This window comes from Macrobrachium rosenbergii, chromosome 13 (genome assembly GCF_040412425.1).
Source record: "Macrobrachium rosenbergii isolate ZJJX-2024 chromosome 13, ASM4041242v1, whole genome shotgun sequence".
Lineage (NCBI taxonomy): Eukaryota > Metazoa > Arthropoda > Malacostraca > Decapoda > Palaemonidae > Macrobrachium > Macrobrachium rosenbergii.
In genome coordinates this window covers 20,520,098-20,541,417 of record NC_089753.1, presented here as the reverse complement: position 1 = coordinate 20,541,417, position 21,320 = coordinate 20,520,098, and the positions used below count along the sequence as shown (strand labels likewise).

The following is a 21,320-nucleotide window of genomic DNA, read 5'->3' as shown; positions in this document are numbered from 1 at the left end:
ACAAACGAAATAATAATAGCACTTTTCAAATCAGAACCATCGCGTATTTTCCACGTCAGCCCAGCTTGATATGTACTGTAATTGTTGTGCGGCTGCGATTTCTACTGATATTTTAAAACGACTAGATAGGAGGCTTATGTTAGCAAAATCCCTGCAGAAGATTTTTTCGATAACATAGTTAACAATTCTCGCATGGCTCTTAACTAGAGTTTAACAAATGCTTAAACTGAAAATGGAGAAGAACCTGACAAAATTACTTTCAACAATTTTTCCCAAAACTTGTCATTTGTTGGAAGTTCAAAACTGCACCCATACATAGAATAGATTTCATTTTATGAGCAGTGAAATAGTATAGATACTTACATCACCTCTAAAATGTAAACCATGGAAAAGTATGAAAATTTAAGTAGGCCCCTCTTGGCAAAAAGTAATTCCTCAAGAGAGAGGGTCTTTTGAGATTGCCAATGTTTTTACTCACTTACATTTAGCAATCTTGAATGAAATTACAAAATGGCTAGCCATTTAGACTCAAATGGATGACTCCTGGCTTACGGGCTGCCCAGCAGCAAAAGCCCAAACTGGCATAAGGCCAGCTTAAACTGAAACAGCATCAAATGAATCCATGTATTTCACTAGAAGAACTAGACAAAAGAATGAATTAATTACAGTACATGAAAGATGTGTACAAGCAAGTTATCTAAGAAATAGTGTCGTAAGAACACCCAGTGAAAGGTCAAAAGCAAATAACATATAAATGTAATATTCAGCAAACTGTCATAAACTAATTTAATAGTACAGTTTCCAGTCACATCTCTGTGCAGTAAGTCTTGCTATACCTTAGCAGGTGGAGGAACTCTCACAGGCAAGAGTCAACAGCTGTTCGGACAGGCGGAAGAACTCTCAGGGTTGAGAGTGAATGGTTGCAAGGATTCCTCACCATCTTGGCAGAAGGAAGAATCATCTCAGGCAAGAGTCAGTGGCTGTTTGGACAGGTGGAAGAACTCTCAGGGTTGAGAGTGAACAGCTGCAAGGTTATTTTGATGGGCGGAAAAACTTAAGGGTGGAGAGTGAACAGCTGCAAAGATTCCCCACCACCTTAGCAGGCAGAGGGACTCTCACAGTCAATGGCTGTTTGGACGGGCGGAAGAACTATCAGGGTTGAGAGTAAAGGCTGCAAGGCTGTTCAGACGGATGGAAGAACTCTCAGGGCTGAGAGTGAATGGCTGCAAAGATTCCCCACCACCTTAGCAGGCAGCGGAACTCTCACAGGCAAGAGTCAACGGCTGTTTGGACAGGTGGAAGAACTCTCAGGGTTGAGAGTGAACGGATGCAAGCATTCACCACCACCTTAGTAGGCGGAGGAGCTCTCACAGACGAGAGCTTTTGGCTGTTCAAATGGGTGGAAGAACTCTCAGGGTTAAGAGTGAATGGCTGCAAGGATTCCCCACCACCTTAGCAGGCGGAGGAACTCTCACAGGCAAGAGTCAACGCCTGTTCGGATGGGTGGAAGAACTCTCAAGGTTGAGAATGAACGGCTGCAAACATTCCCCACCACCTTAGCAGGTGGAGGAACTCTCGCAGGCAAGAGTCAAAATCTGTTCGGATGGGCGGAAGAACTGTCAGGGATGAGAGTGAATGGATGAAAGGATTCCCCACCACCTTAGCAGGCAGAGGAACTCTCCCTGGTGAGAGTCAAAGGCCGTTTCGACGGGTGGAAGAACTCTCAGGGTTGAATGTGAATGGCTGCAAGGATTCCCCACCACCTTAGCAGGCAGAGGAACTCTCATAGGTGAGAGTCAAAGGCTGTTCGGACGGGCGGAAGACCTCTCAGGGTTGAGAGTGAATGGCTGCAAGAATTACCTACCACATTAGCAGGCGAAGGAACTCACAGGTGAGTCGTCAGCTGTTCGGACGGGCGGAAGAACTCTCAGGGTTGAGAGTGAATGGCTGCAAGGATACCCCGCCACCTTAGGAGGTGAAGAACTCCCACAGGCGAGAGTCAAAGGCCCTTCGGACGGGCGGAAGACCTCCCAAGGTTGAGGGTGAACGGCTGTAAGGATTCCCCACCACTTTGGCAGGCAGAGGAACTCTTACAGACAAGAGTCATTGGCTGTTCAGATGGGCAGGACTCTCAGGTTTGAGAGTGTACAACTGCAAGGATTCCCCACCACCTTAGCAGGCAGAGGAACTCTCACAGGCAAGAGTCAATGGCTGTTCGGAAGGGCAGAAGAACTCTCAGGGTTGAGAATGAACGGCTGCAAGGACTCCCCACCACCTTAGCAGGCAGAGGAACTCTCACAGGTTAGAGTCACCAGCTGTTCAGACATGCGGGAGAACTCTCAGGGTTGAGAGTGAACGGCTGCAAGGATTCCCCACCACCTTAGCAGGCGGAAGAACCCTCACAGGCAAGAGTCAATGACTGTTTGGTCAGGCAGAACTCTCAGGGTTCAGAATGAACTGCTGCAAGCATTCCACACCACCTTAGCAAGCAGAGGAACTCTCACAGGCAAGGGTCAGCAGCTGTTTGAACGGACGGAAGAACTCTCAGGATTGAGAATGAATGGCTCCAAGCATTCCCCACCACCTTAGTAGGCAGAGGAACTCACACAGAGAGAGCCAGTGCCTGTTTGGATGGGTGGAAGAACTCTCAGGGTTTCGAGTGAATGGTTGCAACCATTCCAGACCACGCTAGTAGGTGGAGGAACTCTTACAGGCGAGAGTCAATGCCTGTTCAGATGGGTGGAACAACTTTCAGGGTTGAGAGTGAATGGCTGCAAGTATTCCCCACCACCTTAGCAGTGGAGGAACTCTCACAGGCGAGAATCAATGGCTGTTCGGACAGGCAGAAGAACTCTCAGGGTTGAGAATGTGTGGCTGCAGGATTCCCCATCACCTTAATAGGCGGAGGAACTCTCACTGGCGAGAGTCAACGGCTGTTTGGATGGGTGGAAGAACTCCCAAGGTCGAGTGAATGGCTACAACCATTCCCCACCACCTTAGCAGGCAGAGGAACTCTCACAAGTAAGGGTCAATGGCTGTTCCGATGGGTGGAAGAATTCTCAGGGTTGAGAGTGAACGGCTGAAGGGATTCCCCACCACCTTAATAGGTGGAGGAACTCACAGGCGAGCATCACCAGCTGTCCAGATGGGTGGAAGAACTCTCAAGGTCGAGTAAATGGCTGCAACCATTCCCCACTACCTTAGCAGGCAGAGGAACTCTCACAGGCAAGAGTCATCGGCTGTTCGGATGGGCAGAAGAACTCTCATGGTTGAGAGTGAACAGCTGCAGGGATTCCCCACCACCTTAACAGGTCACTAGTGAGAGTGAATGGCTGTTTGGACGGGCAGAAGAACTCTCAAGGTTGAGAATGAACAGCTGCAAGGATTCCCCACCACCTTAGTAAGCAGAGGGACTCTTACAGGTAAGAGCCAAAGGCTGTTCAGGTTCAGATGGGCGGAAAAACTCTCTGGTTGAGAGTGAACGGCTTGAAGGATTCCCCACCACCTTAGTAGGCAGAGGAACTCTCACAGTCGAGAATCAACGGCTGTTCGGAAGGATGGAAGAGTGAATTGCTATAAGGATTCCCCACCTCCTTTTCAGGTGGAGGAACTCCCACAATCGAGAGCTTAAATCTATATGAAAATTTTTAACTCAAGTAGAATGCAAATACCCGTGTATAGTGTTTCAAAGGAATGTTTGCCATAGGCTATAACTGCCTAAATTGAAGGAAGGAGGAAGATAAATTAATAACATTACAACTGAATCAGGTCATTGATTGAAATTCTGATTTTTTCCCAAATTAATTTTCTTAGGTTTACTGAACACCGACATCTACATAAATATGGGACATGACTAACTGCTACATTCAAAGTAACGCAAGTTACCCTTCAATACAACAAAAATTTCAAACATCTCATCAGACAGATTGTAGTCCTTAGGTTCATGCACACATCCTTGAAACCTAAAGAGTCTTTCAATTGGAGCTGATGAAGTCAGAGGGGTATTATACTTTAAAAATACTCTTTTTATCAGTGGACATCCAAACAGGGATGTAATAGCATTGCTGCTATCATACAAATAATTTGCGACTTCTACCTCAGCCATGTCACTGTCTGCTGCTGAAGTATGGTCCTTACCATAATAAAAAGACTCATCTGAACTATCATCTGAATGATAGTTTTGCTGTTTTTGTGTTGATAACGAGATTTCTGTTTTTACTGCCAGGACTAGGAAGTCTTGCACCCTCTTCCTGTGTTCACTGGTATTCATTTCCTCCTTGATTGTTAACCACTTCAGTTTGAACTGTGGATTTGAAGCACATGCAATAATAGCCCCATTTACAGAATTGTCAAGGTGCAAAAAGCTGTCAAAATTTTTTTTAAATGCTTCCATAATTTTGGCGAGTATCGGCTGACAATACTGTAATTGAGATTGTAGCAATGCCTTTAATTTCCTTTCAGTTGCAAACAGAGTTGGAATTAGACATCCATAGAAACAATCTTTGTCACTCTGCCATCTTTTTAAAGCTTTTGCAATTGGTTTTAAGACCATAATGTATTCACTGAGGTAGTCGAGTTCTTGATCTTCAAATTGAGGCAAACTCAGGGCTTTTGTCACGTCACTAAGTTTGGTCCTGTGCTCCAGAAGTACTTGGATACTGTCATGTAGTGAAATATAACTAGAAGTACTTGGTAAAAGAGGAGAGCACTTCAAAATACTCTCAACAATATTAGCTTGATTTGGCCTGCTCAATTGTTGCCATATTGAAGAGCATTTTCCTAAGGCACTATGGTGAAGCTTCCCAATGGTTCCATTTAAAGCAGAGTCCACATCCTTTGTGCAGATTACGCTTAATACCCGAGACATGCACCTCATATTAAAAGGAAGAATCTCTTCCATCTTTGTTTCAATGTAAGAACTAAACACCTCATCATTAATATCAGTATTATATGCACAACCGTCACCATTTGTTTCCATTCTGCTGAAGCAGCGGATACCATAATCTCTTAAAATATTTACAAAATTGCATGTACTTCCTGTTATAATGGCTACAACCTTAATAAGTGAGATGGAGTACAGCTCAAGGATGTCATTCAGTATCTGCGATATCTGATTATCTTCAAGGATTCCCTTTCCTTTGAATCTCTTGAGGGCAAGACTGGCACTGCAACGTTCAAGGATATCTTCATCAATCTGTAGAGATGATAAAATGATAAAAACAAACAAACAGAATTTTCAGGCATGCGAATAATTACAGTACTATGGAAATTGCATGTGGTTTGAACACCACTCAAGTAAAGTACTGTAATGGTTCAGTTATTTAACTTCTTATCTCCTGTGGTGATCATGCTTGTAGGAAATCACAATTAGTTCTTTCTTATATCTGCACAGAGTTATATACTGACACATTTCCTACCTATTGTTTCTAAATAAACTGCCATATGCTAGAATACAGAGTAAGACCTCTATTTAATTCACTATTGCTGAAAAAAAACTCTTTAGATAAAAATTGTAATTTAGTTTATGAAAACCAAAGTCACATTTGTAGACTTGTAGAGGGTTCATTTAAAGAAAAGATAAGAAAATTGGAGCAAAATAGAAAAGTTTGACAAGAAAACGGGAAGAGGCCATAGGCAGAAAGTAATGCACCTGGGGTTGAAGGGATACTGCACAGAATATTTGGTAACATATACAGTGCACAATGCAAGGTATGCTGCATTTGCTAACCCTGCTCCCCCCCCCCCCCAACTTCTACATGGATGAGCCTATACAAAAAATCACGAACTTTCATATTAGGCATCAACAGAACAGAATGTTCTTACATGTAAAAAGTAAAGAACATAAAAAGATGAACCTGGACACATAAAAATACCAAACATCATCAGACACATGATTAGATTATTATTCAGAAGATGAACCTTTTTCATATGGAACAAGCCCACAAGGGCCATTGACTTGAAATTCAAGCTTCCAAAGAATATAAATGATAAAATTAAATTAATATGAAGCCACTCAGTAAAGAAGGTTGTTTGAATACTTTGTAGGTAAAGGAACTAGAGCCAGACAGTGGAAGGCCATAGTAGAGAAGTTATGGTACAACACAACGTTGAGAACTCAGGCGCTGTGGCTACTTTTGCATAAAGAAACATGGTATTCTTGGATAATTCTCAACAGGACAAGGGATAGCAGGTAGACTTTATGCTTCACTACTATAGCATTTTATATTTCATGGCAGCAAAACTGAGCCAGACACAGATGTGCAAACCAACTTTAATAATTGCATAAAATGTGGCAATGAATTTCTTACAGAACAACAAATGAACAATTTAGAAAAACAAAGATCGAAGGATACAGAACATGAACATGAAGACAGAGTTGCACACTCTAGAAGTGAATGGTATATGAAACTGACTGTACTGGTTGGCTATAAAGTCTGCAATTTGTACAAAATATGTGTGGTCTGGCAGAGTATAAAGTCCAAGTGTTATGGAGAGTAATGGATATAAAATAAACAAGAAACAATAGCCCTGTGACAGATCTGAGATGAATCCCAGCTGGAACAGCTGAATTATCATTTATATGGCAAGTTTCATTTTCTTTTTAAAGTCCTTTGAAATGATTTACTGTCTAGGTCTTGCATAGGAAAAGCTTTAACCACAGTGCTGCAAACACCCATCTGTCCTATTTCCTGCTACATCCTTTACCAGCATGTAATGTACTAAATACTGGTCACTGCATAGGTGGGCTATAATAGAAGCCTTAAACTACAACCAAATTGTAAAACCAGGTCCACTGAGTGGTTACATTAACCCCAGTGTCTGTATAACTTAGTGATAAAGTTTTTCTTAGCAATTATTTCTCTTTTCTACTGTTGTAGCTTTGCTTTACAGTATATGTATATTCAGTCACTGCTTAATTATTTTAATGTTTTCATTGGATACCATATATCCACATTTTGTATATCAACTTTAACATACTGACTACACCACTGATCTCTCCATCAGTGAGGTGAAGTTACACTGGGTCTAATGTTTACCAATGAATGCCCAATACCACGTTGGTATGTAAGCTCGTGTTACCACGCAAAGTTAAGTGCTTAAAACGCTTACAACAGACCTTAGAAGTCTGGTGTGGATGACAATATAGTGAGGTTCGAAAAGGAACACATTTAACAGGTGTTCCCATTCTCTGTTGTACAATTTAGCATATACAGTAGCCTTAGTATGCATACATATATTCAAACAACAACCAACCTTTATTCTGTCTTATGTAGTCGGTCTATCGATGCCAATCGTCCTTTATAAGTTAAAATTTTAAAATATGAAAAGCAGTCTGCCAGTGAATCATCAACCCTTACGTTTAACTATCTTGCTTTAGCAAAACAGGATTCTCACATCCAACTAACAAAGATGATTACTATATAAAAATGTACATAAACTTGATGAAACTGACATTAAGATACAAATGACTGCATCAGTTAGATGTAAGAAAAATGGATCACAGTAACAAAAGTCTCCATAGACAACTTACCCAATGAGCAGTAACTCTAACAAAGCTTTTGCCTTTCGACAACCACACATCGAATGTCATACAAATATATGACTGTTTAGCAAGTTGATCCTTAATTCTGTTTTGAACGGCGGTTGCCCTCTCAATAATGTGCAGTTCCAGAGATTTCTTTGATATTAAATTCAGTGTAGGATACACCCCTATAAAAAAATGAGATTCTGGATTAATAATCTTAGGCAAGCATCTTAGCATCTGTCTCACACTGTCAGTAATGCCTGAAGTACAAATCAGTTACTACTTATAAATAAACGTTTAGGTTTACCCACCTATGAATATATCTCTGAACTTCTGATTATCAACTAGAGAAATTGGGAGCATCTCATCCACAACAAAGGCGATAATTTTTTCATCAAACTGCTCTTGATCCATTGCAACATCAACTGTTTCTTTGTACTTGGAAGTCTGAGGCTGTTCTTCTTGATCAGACATACTGAATTGCTCTCTGCTAACCTCATGTATGACCTTTTCAAGAAGATTATAAGTGTCTGTACTTGGCGTGATTTCCTTCTTGGGTTCAGTCGTTTCAGCCGCTTTACAACCATCATTGGTCCATCTGCACACCTTCTTGTTATAACGTTCTTCCAGATTCCCAAGGTGATCCAGCTAAATATTAATTAGATGTCAGATAATGTGATCATCTTATAAAGGATTAAAACCTGCTGCATCATTTATGAACTAACAGCATGGGAGGAGATCATCAAAACAGTAACCTAAAAAAGAATCAGGGTTGCACTACAGTTTGATAAATACAGAAGCATTTGATTGCTGGAACAAAGTATGCAAATAGTACCAATGCTGGAGGAAAGATCACGCGAAATGGCTGAAATAATAGGTGTCAGTTTACTCTGTGCTACAAAAGTTACCTTTTTTTAGGTTTAAGTGCAGAAGAAATACCATGGAAATATAAGAGGTTATAGCTTATATACATATGGATCTTGAGGAGGCATTTGATTAAAATATCGGCAAGCTAATTAGATCAACATTACAAAGCAAGAGGATGTTAGAAAATGTATTTAGCAAATGATTATACTACATCGTGATAAGAACTTAAAAGCCAGTGGCAGCTTATCCACAAGAATTTTCTGATGTCCATCATGAGTCATCAATGAGTCCTCTTCTTTCTATAAAGGTAATTGAAAAGCAGGCCCCCTGGGGTTGGTAGCACAAAAAAGAGACCCTTAAGCTGCAGGAGTAAATGCATTATTATACAGTACTACTGTACTGATGTCCGAGGAGGTACTCATAATTGCAAAGTTTAAATGAAATAAGGGATTTTCCATGTCTATAGTATATACTATAACTGGAACTATTCTTGAAGAAATGGAGATCGTGCTATGGTGCATGGGCAGACCTCAGAGGACATAATGCATTTCTTCGTAACTTACGTAAAGGATTTAGAAGTTGGTAGTGAGAGGACAAGATAAAAAAAAAAAAAACTTCATAAAATGGAAAGAGATTGCTGGCCTACTTGTAACCAGCTTCTCTATAGCAAACAACGAAAGATTAAAGAACATGTAAAAGGACAACACTTCTTCATAAAGTAGAGTTATGGCAAGAGGAAATTCGGCTTCATACAGTAGAGTCATGGCAAGAGGAAATTCGGCTTCATACAGTAGAGTCATGGCAAGAGAAATCTGGCTTCATACAGTAGAGTCATGGCAAGAGGAAACTCGGCTTCATACAGTAGAATCATGGCAAGAGGAAATTCGGCTTCATACAGTAGAGTCATGGCAAGAGAAATTCGGCTTCATACAGTAGAGTCATGGCAAGAGGAAATTCGGCTTCATACAGTAGAGTCATGGCAAGAGGAAATTCGGCTTCATACAGTAGAGTCATGGCAAGAGGAAATTCGGCTTCATACAGTAGAGTCATGGCAAAACTCGGCTTCATACAGTAGAGTCATGGCAAGAAAATCTGGCTTCATACAGTAGAGTCATGGCAGAGGGAAACTCGGCTTCATACAGTAGAATCATGGCAAGAGAAAAATACAGTAGAGTCATGGCAAGAAATTCGGCTTCATACAGTAGAGTCATGGCAAGAGGAAATTCGGCTTCATACAGTAGAGTCATGAGGAAATTCGGCTTCATACAGTAGAGTCATGGCAAGAGGAATTCGGCTTCATACAGTAGAGTCATGGCAAGAGGAAACTCGGCTTCATACAGTAGAGTCATGGCAAGAGGAATTCGGCTTCATACAGTAGAGTCATGGCAAGAGGAAACTCGGCTTCATACAGTAGAGTCATGGCAAGAAATTCGGCTTCATACAGTAGAGTCATGGCAAGAGGAATTCGGCTTCATACAGTAGAGTCATGGCAAGAGAAATTCGGCTTCATACAGTAGAGTCATCAAGAGGAAATTCGGCTTCATACAGTAGAGTCATGGCAAGAGGAAATTCGGCTTCATACAGTAGAGTCATGGCAAGAGGAAATTCGGCTTCATACAGTAGAGTCATGGCAAGAGGAAATTCGGCTTCATACAGTAGAGTCATGGCAAGAGGAAATTCGGCTTCATACAGTAGAATCATGGCAAGAGGAAATTCGGCTTCATACAGTAGAGTCATGGCAAGAGGAAATTCGGCTTCATACAGTAGAGTCATGGCAAGAGGAAGTTCGGAAGAGGTGATTACAAAATAAAATGCTTTAATACATGGCTGGAGAGCACTGGCAAAATATGTTACATAAATGATTATTATTCTGTAGTAATTCAACCAAAGCACACAATAATCTCTACATTCTAACAGGGCTGGCAGAAAGAGACCAAAGGGAAATGCAGAAAACGAAAAGGCAGAAAGGAATGCCCCTGCAGGCCAAAAGGATGCTGGAAAGAACCGTGTAAGTATAAAAGTACTGCCTACATACTGGCAGTAGTAGCCCCCTGCAAGACGAATACAGAAGTAGTCAAGAGATGTGTCTAGACTAGAGACCGGAAAACAAATAGAGATGGGTAGGACACGTGAAAAAGGAAGAGAAGCATTTGGTATGGGAATTGACAGATAGGGAAGCATGAGGACGGCAATTGGTGAGGAGGCCTAGAAGACCAAGAAAAGATGCTAAAACCAGAGAAGAAGGAATTCCAGTTAAAAAAAAAAATGTGGAAAATATTAAAGTGTAAAAAGGCAGAGGAAAGTAGGAAGAACTCGTGACTTCTAACATTATTAAGAGAAAACTTCTTAAAAAAATGTTATAGATTAGAAGTATGAGGAATTTTTTTTTTTTTTTTTGCTAATTAAAAAAACCAATATCAGTGAGAGGGTGCAAGCAGAACAATTATTTCCAAATAATACTCAAATGACGTGCATGATATTCAATTTTACCTAATAGCCTAATTACGCTAGTTTGAGATTGCTATGAGCCTAATTCTCCTGGCATGAATCTCATAAGTATAGAGTTGGGTATTTGATCAGTGGCACAGAGTCAGGAGACTAGCAGAATCCATGCCCTAATTCCTTTGTTTTTACATTTACCCTTGCTGCTACATTTTCAACGTCTTTTTTTATTTCGCTACATTTGCAACGTCTTTTTTTTTATTTCTTCAAAACCTGACTAACACGGATTCAGAAGTGAGATTTTGAGTTAAAGGAGAAGGTTCTGTTTCACAAAATATTAGTCAGGATAAATCCACCAATGTATGACCTAATTACTTTCCTAAACCTTTTCATGGCCATGTTCTGAAACCTCTTTCAGGAGTGTAATACAGTCATTCAGTGAGAAGCCATCCTATGTACGTTAGCTTCTCACTGAATGGCTGTCTTACACTCCTGAAAGAGGTTTCAGAACATGGCCATGAAAAGGTTTAGGAAAGTAAATGGGTCATGCATTGGTGGATTTATCCTGACTAATATTTTGTGCCACAAAACCTTTTCCTTTAACTCAAAATCTCACTTTGGTGGGGCCAACCACCTACCACTGTTTTAATAATTGCAGAAATACTGTTCCTTCATTCATAAAGATTACAAAGATCTTCCATGTGATGGTAGTGTTCTTTACAATATATAGAGTTCATGAGGAAGATAAATCACATTGGAAGAGGATCTCCTTCCTACACCTTCACATCAGTTCTATGACATTTTACCAAGGCAATAGGCATCACGTAATACTGTAACATCAAGAGTCTGTTCTCAGTAAATATATGCACAAAGATGAAAATACCACAACATTACTATAATTCCTACAGAATTTACGTACTGTACCACAAATCTCTTCAACACAGTGATAATTAAGTCTGAAAAGAGAGCAGGGATGGATAAAGTACAAGCACGAAGTATATCTGCTTTGCAGTAAGTCAGAAAACTACTGTACCCTGCCCAGGGGAGGATCGTTTTCACTTTAGCAGTCAACTAGTGGTCTGTCAGTAATTTAATATCAGTTTTAAATTGCTTACTTTTGCTCCTGCTGAAGGCTAAAAGCATGTAAATTAGAGTGGTTTGCATAAAACACCAAGACAAAACATTATGGCTCAGAGGTACACTGGTGCACATGTGTAAGGCAAATTGCTACCTGAAAGGTTTTATAGAGCAGTCCACTTACTATTGCCGGTTGGTTTGGCGAGTGTGAGGTACTTGCCGAGTCATTGTTCCCTGGGTTTAACATAAAGGAACAAGCTTGGAAATACCTCCATTTTGGTTCATTCTCTGAAAATATGGAGGTTAGTGTAAAATATTGCCTTGCAAATTTTGCTGATGTCGTTATTATACTGTACAGTGAATACTGAACTCAAATCTAGCTAAAACAAAATATATTCAGAGGAAAAAACTCAAACTGTTTGAAAAGAGAGGGAGAGAAAAAAATTACCAAAGTCATCAGAAACGATACTCAGCCTCTTCACTTCACGCTGAAAATTAGACTTCAGATTTCTAAATTTCTGCACAACACTACCTGTAATGGTAAATTGTTAGAGTAGAAGTTTCCTGATTCATTAAGGTGATTATGATGTGACCTTTGGTTCTGAAGAAAATCAGCTCGCCAGAGTAAACATTTATCTTGGTGATCAGTCTGAATGTAAAATAAAGTTAATGATTTACTGTATAACATACAACATTCAGTTCTAAATTTAAAAAAATTTAAAATGAACTATTATATTTAGAACTTTGGAGCAAAATACATACCTATGGAAAATGCTCTGATGCTTCCATGGAGAGCAGGAGGGCCTTACTTGTTCTTACTATACTGGCGAATAGCTGCTTTGACTTGCCCAAGTCATAAGTTACTCGGGAGTTTTTGTAAATTGCGTGAAATTTAGGACGGTCTTTCTCAAAGTGAAGAGTAGCCTATTTTCTATACAGTACTCCAGTCAGTTTAGTGACAGATGTCATCATTTTGTATGGTAAAATACGTATGATTGCATCATCTAAACTAAAATATATAGTTATTTTCATCCTACAGAATAAGAGCTATCGTGTACCTTGCCCAATACTGAATAACAACCTGCATCCTCTGCAGTGCTTGGCACAGACCTAAAATTTTTTGCATGAAAGCTTACATGAACTACACTAGCACCTCACCTTAACAGATGCTTTGGGGTTCTGTACAGGCTACAATATGGGGTCTTTGCTACTGACCAGACAGGCCAGATTTATTTGTTAGTTATAAATGATTTGTTTAATCAGAGGTCTGGTTAAACAAATCATTTATAACTAACAAATAAATCTAAGCCTGTCTGGTCAGTAGCAAAGACCCCATATTGTAGCCTGTACTTGAATATTTTCTAGTTATCCTAAAGTTAACAGCAATTCAACATAGTTCTTAGCCTTAAATAATTGATATTTAACAGTTAACATTCAGTTAAAGATTTTTATATAACGATGTTTCTCATGTAAAATGGTAGCATAGGAAAACATAATCATAATATGGTACTGATAAGTACATAAGTCTGGTAAGCTGAGGTCCATCAAGTTTAGGTGTTACTTTTTTATTTATGCAAATCCATGGGTGATGTCCTACATTCCTTAACTGTTTATCCAAACATGGTTTAATATATACTCGTATAACTACCCAGGGATTGAGAAAGCTTTTTGAAAAGGTTTTCTGGTTCCTTTTCATTTGACTCCAAGGAATTTAATACAGCAATTACTTTTCCTTGGAAACCAATAGTTTCTGAGTTAGCAGGCCTTCCCCCAACTAACCTTATTCTGAATGATGTAAGCTGTACTACGGTTCTTTATTGTCGTAAGAAGTCCTTATAGCAGTTGCAATAATATGTAATTTTAGTATCACTATTCATACACTTAGAAATACAACACTCAACTACATTTAAGCAATGCTAAGTACTTGTGTAAAATTGTTAAATTTGCCTTACTGCTATTGCAATAAGAATGAACAAGTTGAAATTAGGTCAAATCACAAACAGAATATTCCATCTTAGAGTGCATTCACACTGCAGTAAAACATGTCATAAACACACGTTGGTAACTTAGCACAAAAGCATCATAAAGTGTTTAATTACAAGCCAATGACTTACTGGTAGTTCTCGCCAGTGCTTCTTATGATTATCCAGCACTTGCCAAAGATATGCCTTCCCCTTCTGGCCGCTGACTAGTTTTCAACTTGTTTGTGATACGGATGATATTTCAACATGTTTATGACATGTTTTATGGAAGCACCCTTACTGACGTCAATACTGAACTGATTGGCTAAAAGAGGGCACATGATTTATAAGTAATACGTATCATATATCCATGGTGTGGTAGGTGATGGGGTTTGAGTTAAGAGCAAACAGAACACAAACAGCAGTGCTGACAATTACAACCAGATTTAGTGAGAAAATACAGTAATTTTTGGGGATACATTTCTTATTCCCAAGAGGAAGGGTATAGACGACAAGTATTTCATATGTAGGCGTGGTGAAATAATATATGAGCATGCATAGGTACTTTGCTGCTTTGGACATGAGATCTGACTTCTCCATGTTCACCATGACCCCAACTCCTGGCATAATGCCCGCAGCAAACATGTCTCAGAGGACACCAGAGCTATTCAAACATCCAGGTAATGCAGCAAACTAATACCTTTCATATGAACTTAGGTGATAACCCAGCGTGGGGCTGCCGTCAGTTGAAGCAGAGAGCTCTGGACTGGTAAACTGTCCTGTTGCAGGCAAGGCAGAAATTATGAGTTCTGATGGATGGATGCATGGTAATATGCAGCCTTCAGATCTGTCAAAATCACGAAGTTGCCCCTGTCTGATGAACACCTTCTTGTTCAATAGTGAGAAGTTAATGACTGGTCTCCAGCCCCAAGTCACCTTCACTGGGAAAAAACTTTGGAGACTGGTTCTCTTCGACTTCTACTGAGCCTTTCTCTATCAATGCCTCCACCTCCACTGACAAGCTAGAATTTGGGAGAGCCTGGAGTTTAGGAACAGAGCATTCATTAATGGTGCCTGACTGAGGAGAGGGCAGTTGAATGGAATCCTGTAGCTATCCCAAAGAACTGAAACTACCCAGGGCTCTGGCCCTTGTCTACCATGTTGCCCAGTAGTCAGACATGCCAAGAGAGAGTACAGCAAGACTTTCACTTCTCAGGATGGCCAATGAAAAAGTGCTGGGTGGTGGTATGGTAGGTGAATGTGGGGTATTCCCCAACTCACCTCCCATCACCAGTGGTTGATGACCTTGTTTTATGTAGGATTATAGGAGTATCCTTAATCTCACAGTGAAGGATACCCTATATACAAAGTTCTGGTTTGTATTTATGCAGGAACAACCAATTCTAAACTACAGTATTAACTGTATTTAACCAAAATAAAATATAACTGACTACAATGCTACCTTGAATCTACAGAAAAACAACAGTAATTCCAGTTAATGCCTTCATGATCAGCTCAAGTTATGGTATTTAATTATTACTGAATATATTTTAAAAACATAAATTTTACTCTTCCTCAGCAACAAGGTAACAAGTGTTGCTGTTACACCAGTCTACAGAAACAAATCAGTCAACTTGTTTTACCTAGCTTTAGTCCTTCCATGGCGAGAGCTGGAAACGTGCATCTTAGGTTCTGTGTAATTGTGTCCCAAATCAAAGATTTTTTCTCCATTTTTAAATAATCTGGATGGTTACAATTCCACAAAACAGGGTACAGTTGTACTTCTTTAAGTAAATGATGTATTGAAGCTGGTGACCATGTAAGCTCTTTCCTAATTCGCGTTTTAAATAACTTAACACTGTCCAATGAGTTGGATGAATCGGAGTCCATTTTGACTTTGGTGTCGGTTACTTTTAAACCTATAATAAGATACAGCTCAAATAATAAAATCAATAACCATTTCATGAAGTTCCATAACCTTTTTCTTTCAAGACAAATCAGGAAATGTGCTGAGATATTGGTAGGATGCTGAAATTGACTTATGTGGAGGTCGCCAGGTTTTTCATTAATGCAAGTAGGTACAAATTTCGTTCTTATATGATAGTGTCCTCTTTCCACATTTACACCTATGTATCACTATTTGTATCATTTTAATAACAAGCTCCTTAGGATTCTTTGTGACCCTATCAGTGTACATGCTGTTTCATCTTCATTTAGTGTCAGGTTTTTCTGTTTGTCCACTTCTGTTTGTTCCCAAGCTTTGTCATGGCATGTTAATTGCTGTACATAAACTAGGTAAAATTTTGCCTCATCTACAAAAAAAAAAGGTTTAAACTTCAATTTTTTTCATGATCAGTGGTAATTTATGGTGTATATACTAAATTTGTCAGTGACCAAAGAGCAACATTAAAGAAAGAACAACGTATTTGGAGGCATACAGTTTTAAAGTTGTAATTAGATTGAGAAAATGAGTTCTGACAGATTTTGATGTGATTTGTACATTTATTTCCCTTGTGTATACTACTCATAACAGCCTCTGTATGTCTTCATAGTGGAACCACAGAGGGAAGCCAACAGAATGCCAGTGTCTTAAGCTATAATATCAGTTTTGGTTAGAGGGAGTTAGGGACTGCCACATACCTATGGACATACTGATATTATGAGGATAATGTAAGCAATGTATGAGACCAAATATTTTTTTATTTACATTCACCGAGTTCAGGTTAGGTAGGGATATCCGCTTTAGACCTTTGCACCTTCTACTCTCCTCAAAGTAGGACCTGGCGTCACAGGTTAATTTGGAATGCATCTCTAAGTTTACCTAATTTTCTTATTTGCCCATCCAAAAGCCTAGTCAGTAATACTTGTTGATAGTAATGTTAATAACAATAATACTCCCAGCTAATTTTGAATTAAATATAAAATAGTAAAATGTTGGTAATTTTGGCATTTTTCCCTTGGGGAATATACATTTTAGCGTTTTACTTTGCCTTCACTCCTTTCTGTCTTCCATCGTCTTGTCTAACCACTGCAATTTCAAGGCATTCTCCTAAGCGTAAAATGGCTGGAAGCACCCCAGTATTTGGCTTTATAGCCATTTTTTATAAACCTATAGGGAGTATAGGGGGCAAGTGAGAAATAACTTAGGTACCTACCAATAAAAAAATAAGGCTTGCATGATTTAAGTAAGTCCATTGCTATTTTGAAAGTGTTCATTCTGTAAGTTCTTGAAGCACTGATAGGAGTTGTTCTCTTGTTGTGTAATAATTATCTACCATATTCATCTAATATATGTTGTGTAATAATTATCTACCATATTCATCTGATATAATCTTCATAAATTCTTATGCTAAACTATCTATTTGTTTTCTGACTCCTGCCAGTTCTCAGGACATTTCTTCAGTTTAACATGGCTGTCTTGTGTATAAGAAGTGTTGCTGGAAATTTTAAGCAATATATTACATGTTAAAAGATCTTAAGTATTATACTACATATTTTAGAAAACACAGATGTAAAGTGACCCTTAATCCATCTCGAAGTAAGGTGATCTTTTCCACCAATACATATATGCCTTTCCTCAACTAAACATTTCTTGCCCGAAAGAGTCACACCAGGATTGGGAATCAGACAAGAAGAAATGTGGGTCTGCTATCCGTTTACCTCCCAACCTCAAGGTAAAGAATAGCCCTATGCAATAGTAGGAGACAGTGGATGCCCCATTTCCAGTTACTTAGCCTAGTGTGCAAGGTTATGTTTTGGTGGATTCTTTGTTTCAATTTTATCATTTATGGTACTGTAGGTCATGTGAGGATACCCCTTCCCCAGCCTAACAGGTATCTAGCAGCGTCGGCTAGTTTAGGGAAGGTGAGGCTAGGCTAACAAGCATCCCCAAATTTTTCTGACTTGCACTCTTAGCCAGGTTAGGTTGGGGCAAACCCCTCTGAACTGAAGTACCTGGCACCCTATGTTAGTTTAGAGTAGATAAAGTCAGAATGCATCCTAAACTGCATTTACTATGCTTTATTTTTTTTTTAGATTTGTAACTTTATACACAAACTGCATTTTTTCGACTGTATTATATTGCGATTTACTCATTTCCAGCCTTCTTAACTGGTTCATTGCACACATTTATGGTTTTTTCTGGCTAAAAATCCCAGTTTCCCATTTGGGATCCCCATAACCTTTGGATACAAAGGGTGTGGGAACTTAAAAACGTGGTTTGCACCAGTATGGGTTAGAAATTATAAAACAAGATAGCCAATTGGAAAAATGTGAATATTTAAGTAATTAAATAAAGTATCATAGTATTATCACACTTTACCACAATACTGTAGTACCCCATTGCTTTTAGACTTGAGGGTGTGTGTAATAGGTACTGAAGGCATTTCTAACAGATATGAATGGACATTTTCCAAAAACAAAAAGAAAAACTATTTTCCATTTGTACTTGATTATAGGTTTAAGAGTAACCTTTGTCTTGATTTTAGTCGTAAATTTAAAACAAGGCAGTAATCAATGTCAGGTGCAGCATTTTTAACACGGAAACGCTCATCACAAACAGTGTAATACATCCGAGTTACCATTACTGCCATTTATTCTCCGAATATCAGATGGACGACCAATTTCACCAGTTCAATGTTCCTGCCGATTTATAGATCAGGTTTTCGTATGGGACAGTTTCTTCTCATTTAAAATGAAAATCGATCACAAAAAACCCCGGTTACTACATGACACCAAATATCGTTGTTACTGCGGATGTAGCCGCTAGATGGTGCTGTTGTTAAGTGAATTGACTATGCATAGTGACCTATAAGGTCTCTGTTATGCACATGTATGTTTTTGTATTTACTTAAGGCTGCTCTAGGAGCAAGAGTCAATGTCAACACAAAGCTGGTTTAATTCTAAAACCATGTATTATAATTATTTTGTTTAAGCTGCGGCCTCTCTGCGGTTGTGGCAACAAATATTAAGTCAGGTTGTTATATTAATACACTGTTTCCGAGCTTTCTTTTTTCCATCGCTTATTTTCTACCGGTCGTCATTTTCTGTGTATTAGTCTAGATGATTTACCTAAGGTTACCATCTTTTATTTCAATTTCAACTTTTTCACAATAATTGGATAAAATTATTATATTTTGAGCTTAGCACTTCCTTAAAATCTGATGAAAGTATTTATAGAATTAAGGAATATTGTTATACACTTTAGGCTTGTCAGGATTTCGGTAAAAGTTGTCGTTTATGATAAATGAGACGGTCGCAGCATTTTCTGCTTGAGGATTCGCTGTTGGTATTGTCAATACTGCAATGCGCAGAGTCTGGATTTGGTTGGGGTGGTGTACAAATTTTTCGTCTTATACACAAACATCGTCACAAATTTTAAACTACAGTGCATGCATTATAGCTATTTTATGGATTGTAAATTATATTGTATATGTTACAGTTTACGTTTATTACTTTCATTATTATTTTTAGCTTTATTTGCCGAAGAATGCCATGGAAATTCTCAGGGGAGTCTTCAATCTTGGTGCAACCCACCACAGTCGTCTAACTATTAAGTAATGATTCACTGGTACGCTCAACAGGGCCACAAAGGATTAATAATATTTGGTTTGAACGCTACATACATGACCAAAGTAATTTACCAGAGGCCTTACGATTTTTTTCATTACTTTAAGTTTTTTATCTGACAGAGGTTAATAGACATGTAAATAACAAACGTGCCCCACATACCCTGCTATGAGGTTGGATATATTTCAAATTTTAATCACCTATATACTGATTGTCTAATGCGCTAAAGAATTTCTAATCAATTGCCTGTAATGATACACGCAGAAGATTTGTTGTATAGGCGTATGTTGACTGGATACAGAATGTAAACAAAGGGTGCGTTAATTACAATTCATTTACGCAGAATGGCTTTGGTATAAAAGTTACAATAAATTGTATAGACTTTAATGTATTTTAAATAAAATTCAAATATATTTAAAACACTAATTTTTCATCACAGTAAAGGATTTTTGTAAATTGCCGATCTTTATCATTAATATTCCGAAGCGAACGCTTCCAGTTTACGTGTCGCTTACAGCTGTACGCTGTACAGCCGATTACAACTGGTTCACTGGCGGTTGTATGAAAGTAACGTTACTCCTGTCACGCGGCATTCGTAAATATCGTGCAATGGCAAGGCTTCCCGAAACCATCCTTTTATTCGACGTCGACGGTACTCTTACCGCTCCGAGATTGGTGAGGATGTTGGAATTTACAAGCATCGGTATTTTAGCTGTTGGGTTCTCCGTGATTTAGGTACCGGGCTCCGCCTAATTTTGTACATTGACTTACCGGTATTGATATTGCCATAGGACAAACTTACCGGACAGTGCAAATGCAGTACACCACATATCACATTAAGTTTTAACTTATGAGACAGAAATTGATTGGGAAGAGAGTTGCCACGTTGGCCATAGCTAGCGAAGGGGTCAGTTACAGTGTTTCTGCCGTAAGCCTAGACCTAACTTCGTAGGCCTATCAAATGTCGGTATAGCATAAAACGTAGGCTAGGTCTTTATGGTAGGTTATCTCTAATCCATGAGTCGTATGGGTAGAACTATGGGGTTGCTCTGCATCTGGTATTACCTTGGAAACTGACTTTTCCTATAGTATTTTGGTTGCTTAATTTACCGTTATTTTTTGTTGGTCGACTGTAATTAACATCAGAACTTATATACTTTAGCATGCTGGCCAACCTGGAATGCTATCACGCATGCCGAGTGTTGCAGGGGAGGTTTTGGTAAAAAGTGGAGTTTCCTTCACTGGGGGGTCCAGGGGCGGAGCCCCTCGGCTAAGTAACACAGCCTGCTGGGTTAGGTTAGGTTGAGGTATGTTAGGTTAGTATGGTTCCTTTTATAATAGGTTTCCTTAATCAATTCCTTCTTGGCTTGCGCATGCATGGAACCGTTCCATAACAACAGTGTGGCAGGTCTTCCTCCCAACGTTTTCCCCCAGGCAAAACCCTGTGTTCTCAAAGGGTCCCCAAACATGTTGGATAGATATGAGGTTAACAATAATTGAACGATAGTAAACAACACCACCTCCTTCATCAGGAACACTAATAGTGTAGAAAAAATCCGTTTCCAAGGTAATAGTCCGTGTGGAGTTAGCCTGTAGTTTAACCATCATATGTTTGTTCCCCATTGGTTATCCTGTATTTTATACACTTTTGACCAATATATGCAATGCAAACCACTCGTCCATGTGTTCAGTGCTTCTTCCTTTATTAATTAGGATATCCAGCGTTTAGACCTTTGGATGAAATGTGGAAAATCAGAAAAAGTAAACAGGGTAAAATTCTGCTTTAAACCAATATTGGGGTAGTTTGCAAAGTAGGGAGACAGGGCTATACATTGGTTATCCTGTTTGACCCCCTAGCAAAAACATCGATAGAATAAGTT

The 21,320-nt window shown here is 39.1% G+C and overlaps 2 protein-coding genes across 3 annotated transcripts in view; one reads left to right on the top strand and one right to left on the bottom strand.

Annotated features, from left to right (window-relative positions):
• Positions 1–3,273: 3,273 nt before the first annotated feature.
• On the bottom strand, positions 3,274–18,623 carry LOC136844972 (uncharacterized). The gene is made up of 7 exons (XM_067114440.1): positions 18,453–18,623; positions 15,516–15,791; positions 12,360–12,443; positions 12,096–12,199; positions 7,837–8,173; positions 7,532–7,710; positions 3,274–5,194 (listed from the first exon to the last, which is right to left on the bottom strand). The coding sequence occupies exons 2-7, from the start codon at positions 15,760–15,762 to the stop codon at positions 3,854–3,856; spliced, it is 2,292 nt and encodes a 763-aa protein (XP_066970541.1). The 5' UTR covers positions 15,763–15,791; positions 18,453–18,623; the 3' UTR covers positions 3,274–3,853.
• Positions 18,624–19,937: 1,314 nt separating this feature from the next.
• Positions 19,938–21,320, top strand: part of Pmm2 (phosphomannomutase) — a 32,581-nt gene continuing 31,198 nt past the window's right edge. For both annotated transcript variants that reach the window (XM_067114439.1, XM_067114438.1), the window contains exon 1: positions 19,938–20,115. In XM_067114439.1, coding sequence (XP_066970540.1) covers positions 20,002–20,115 — 114 coding nt within the window. In that variant the 5' untranslated portion in view covers positions 19,938–20,001. The remainder of the gene's footprint in view (positions 20,116–21,320) is intronic.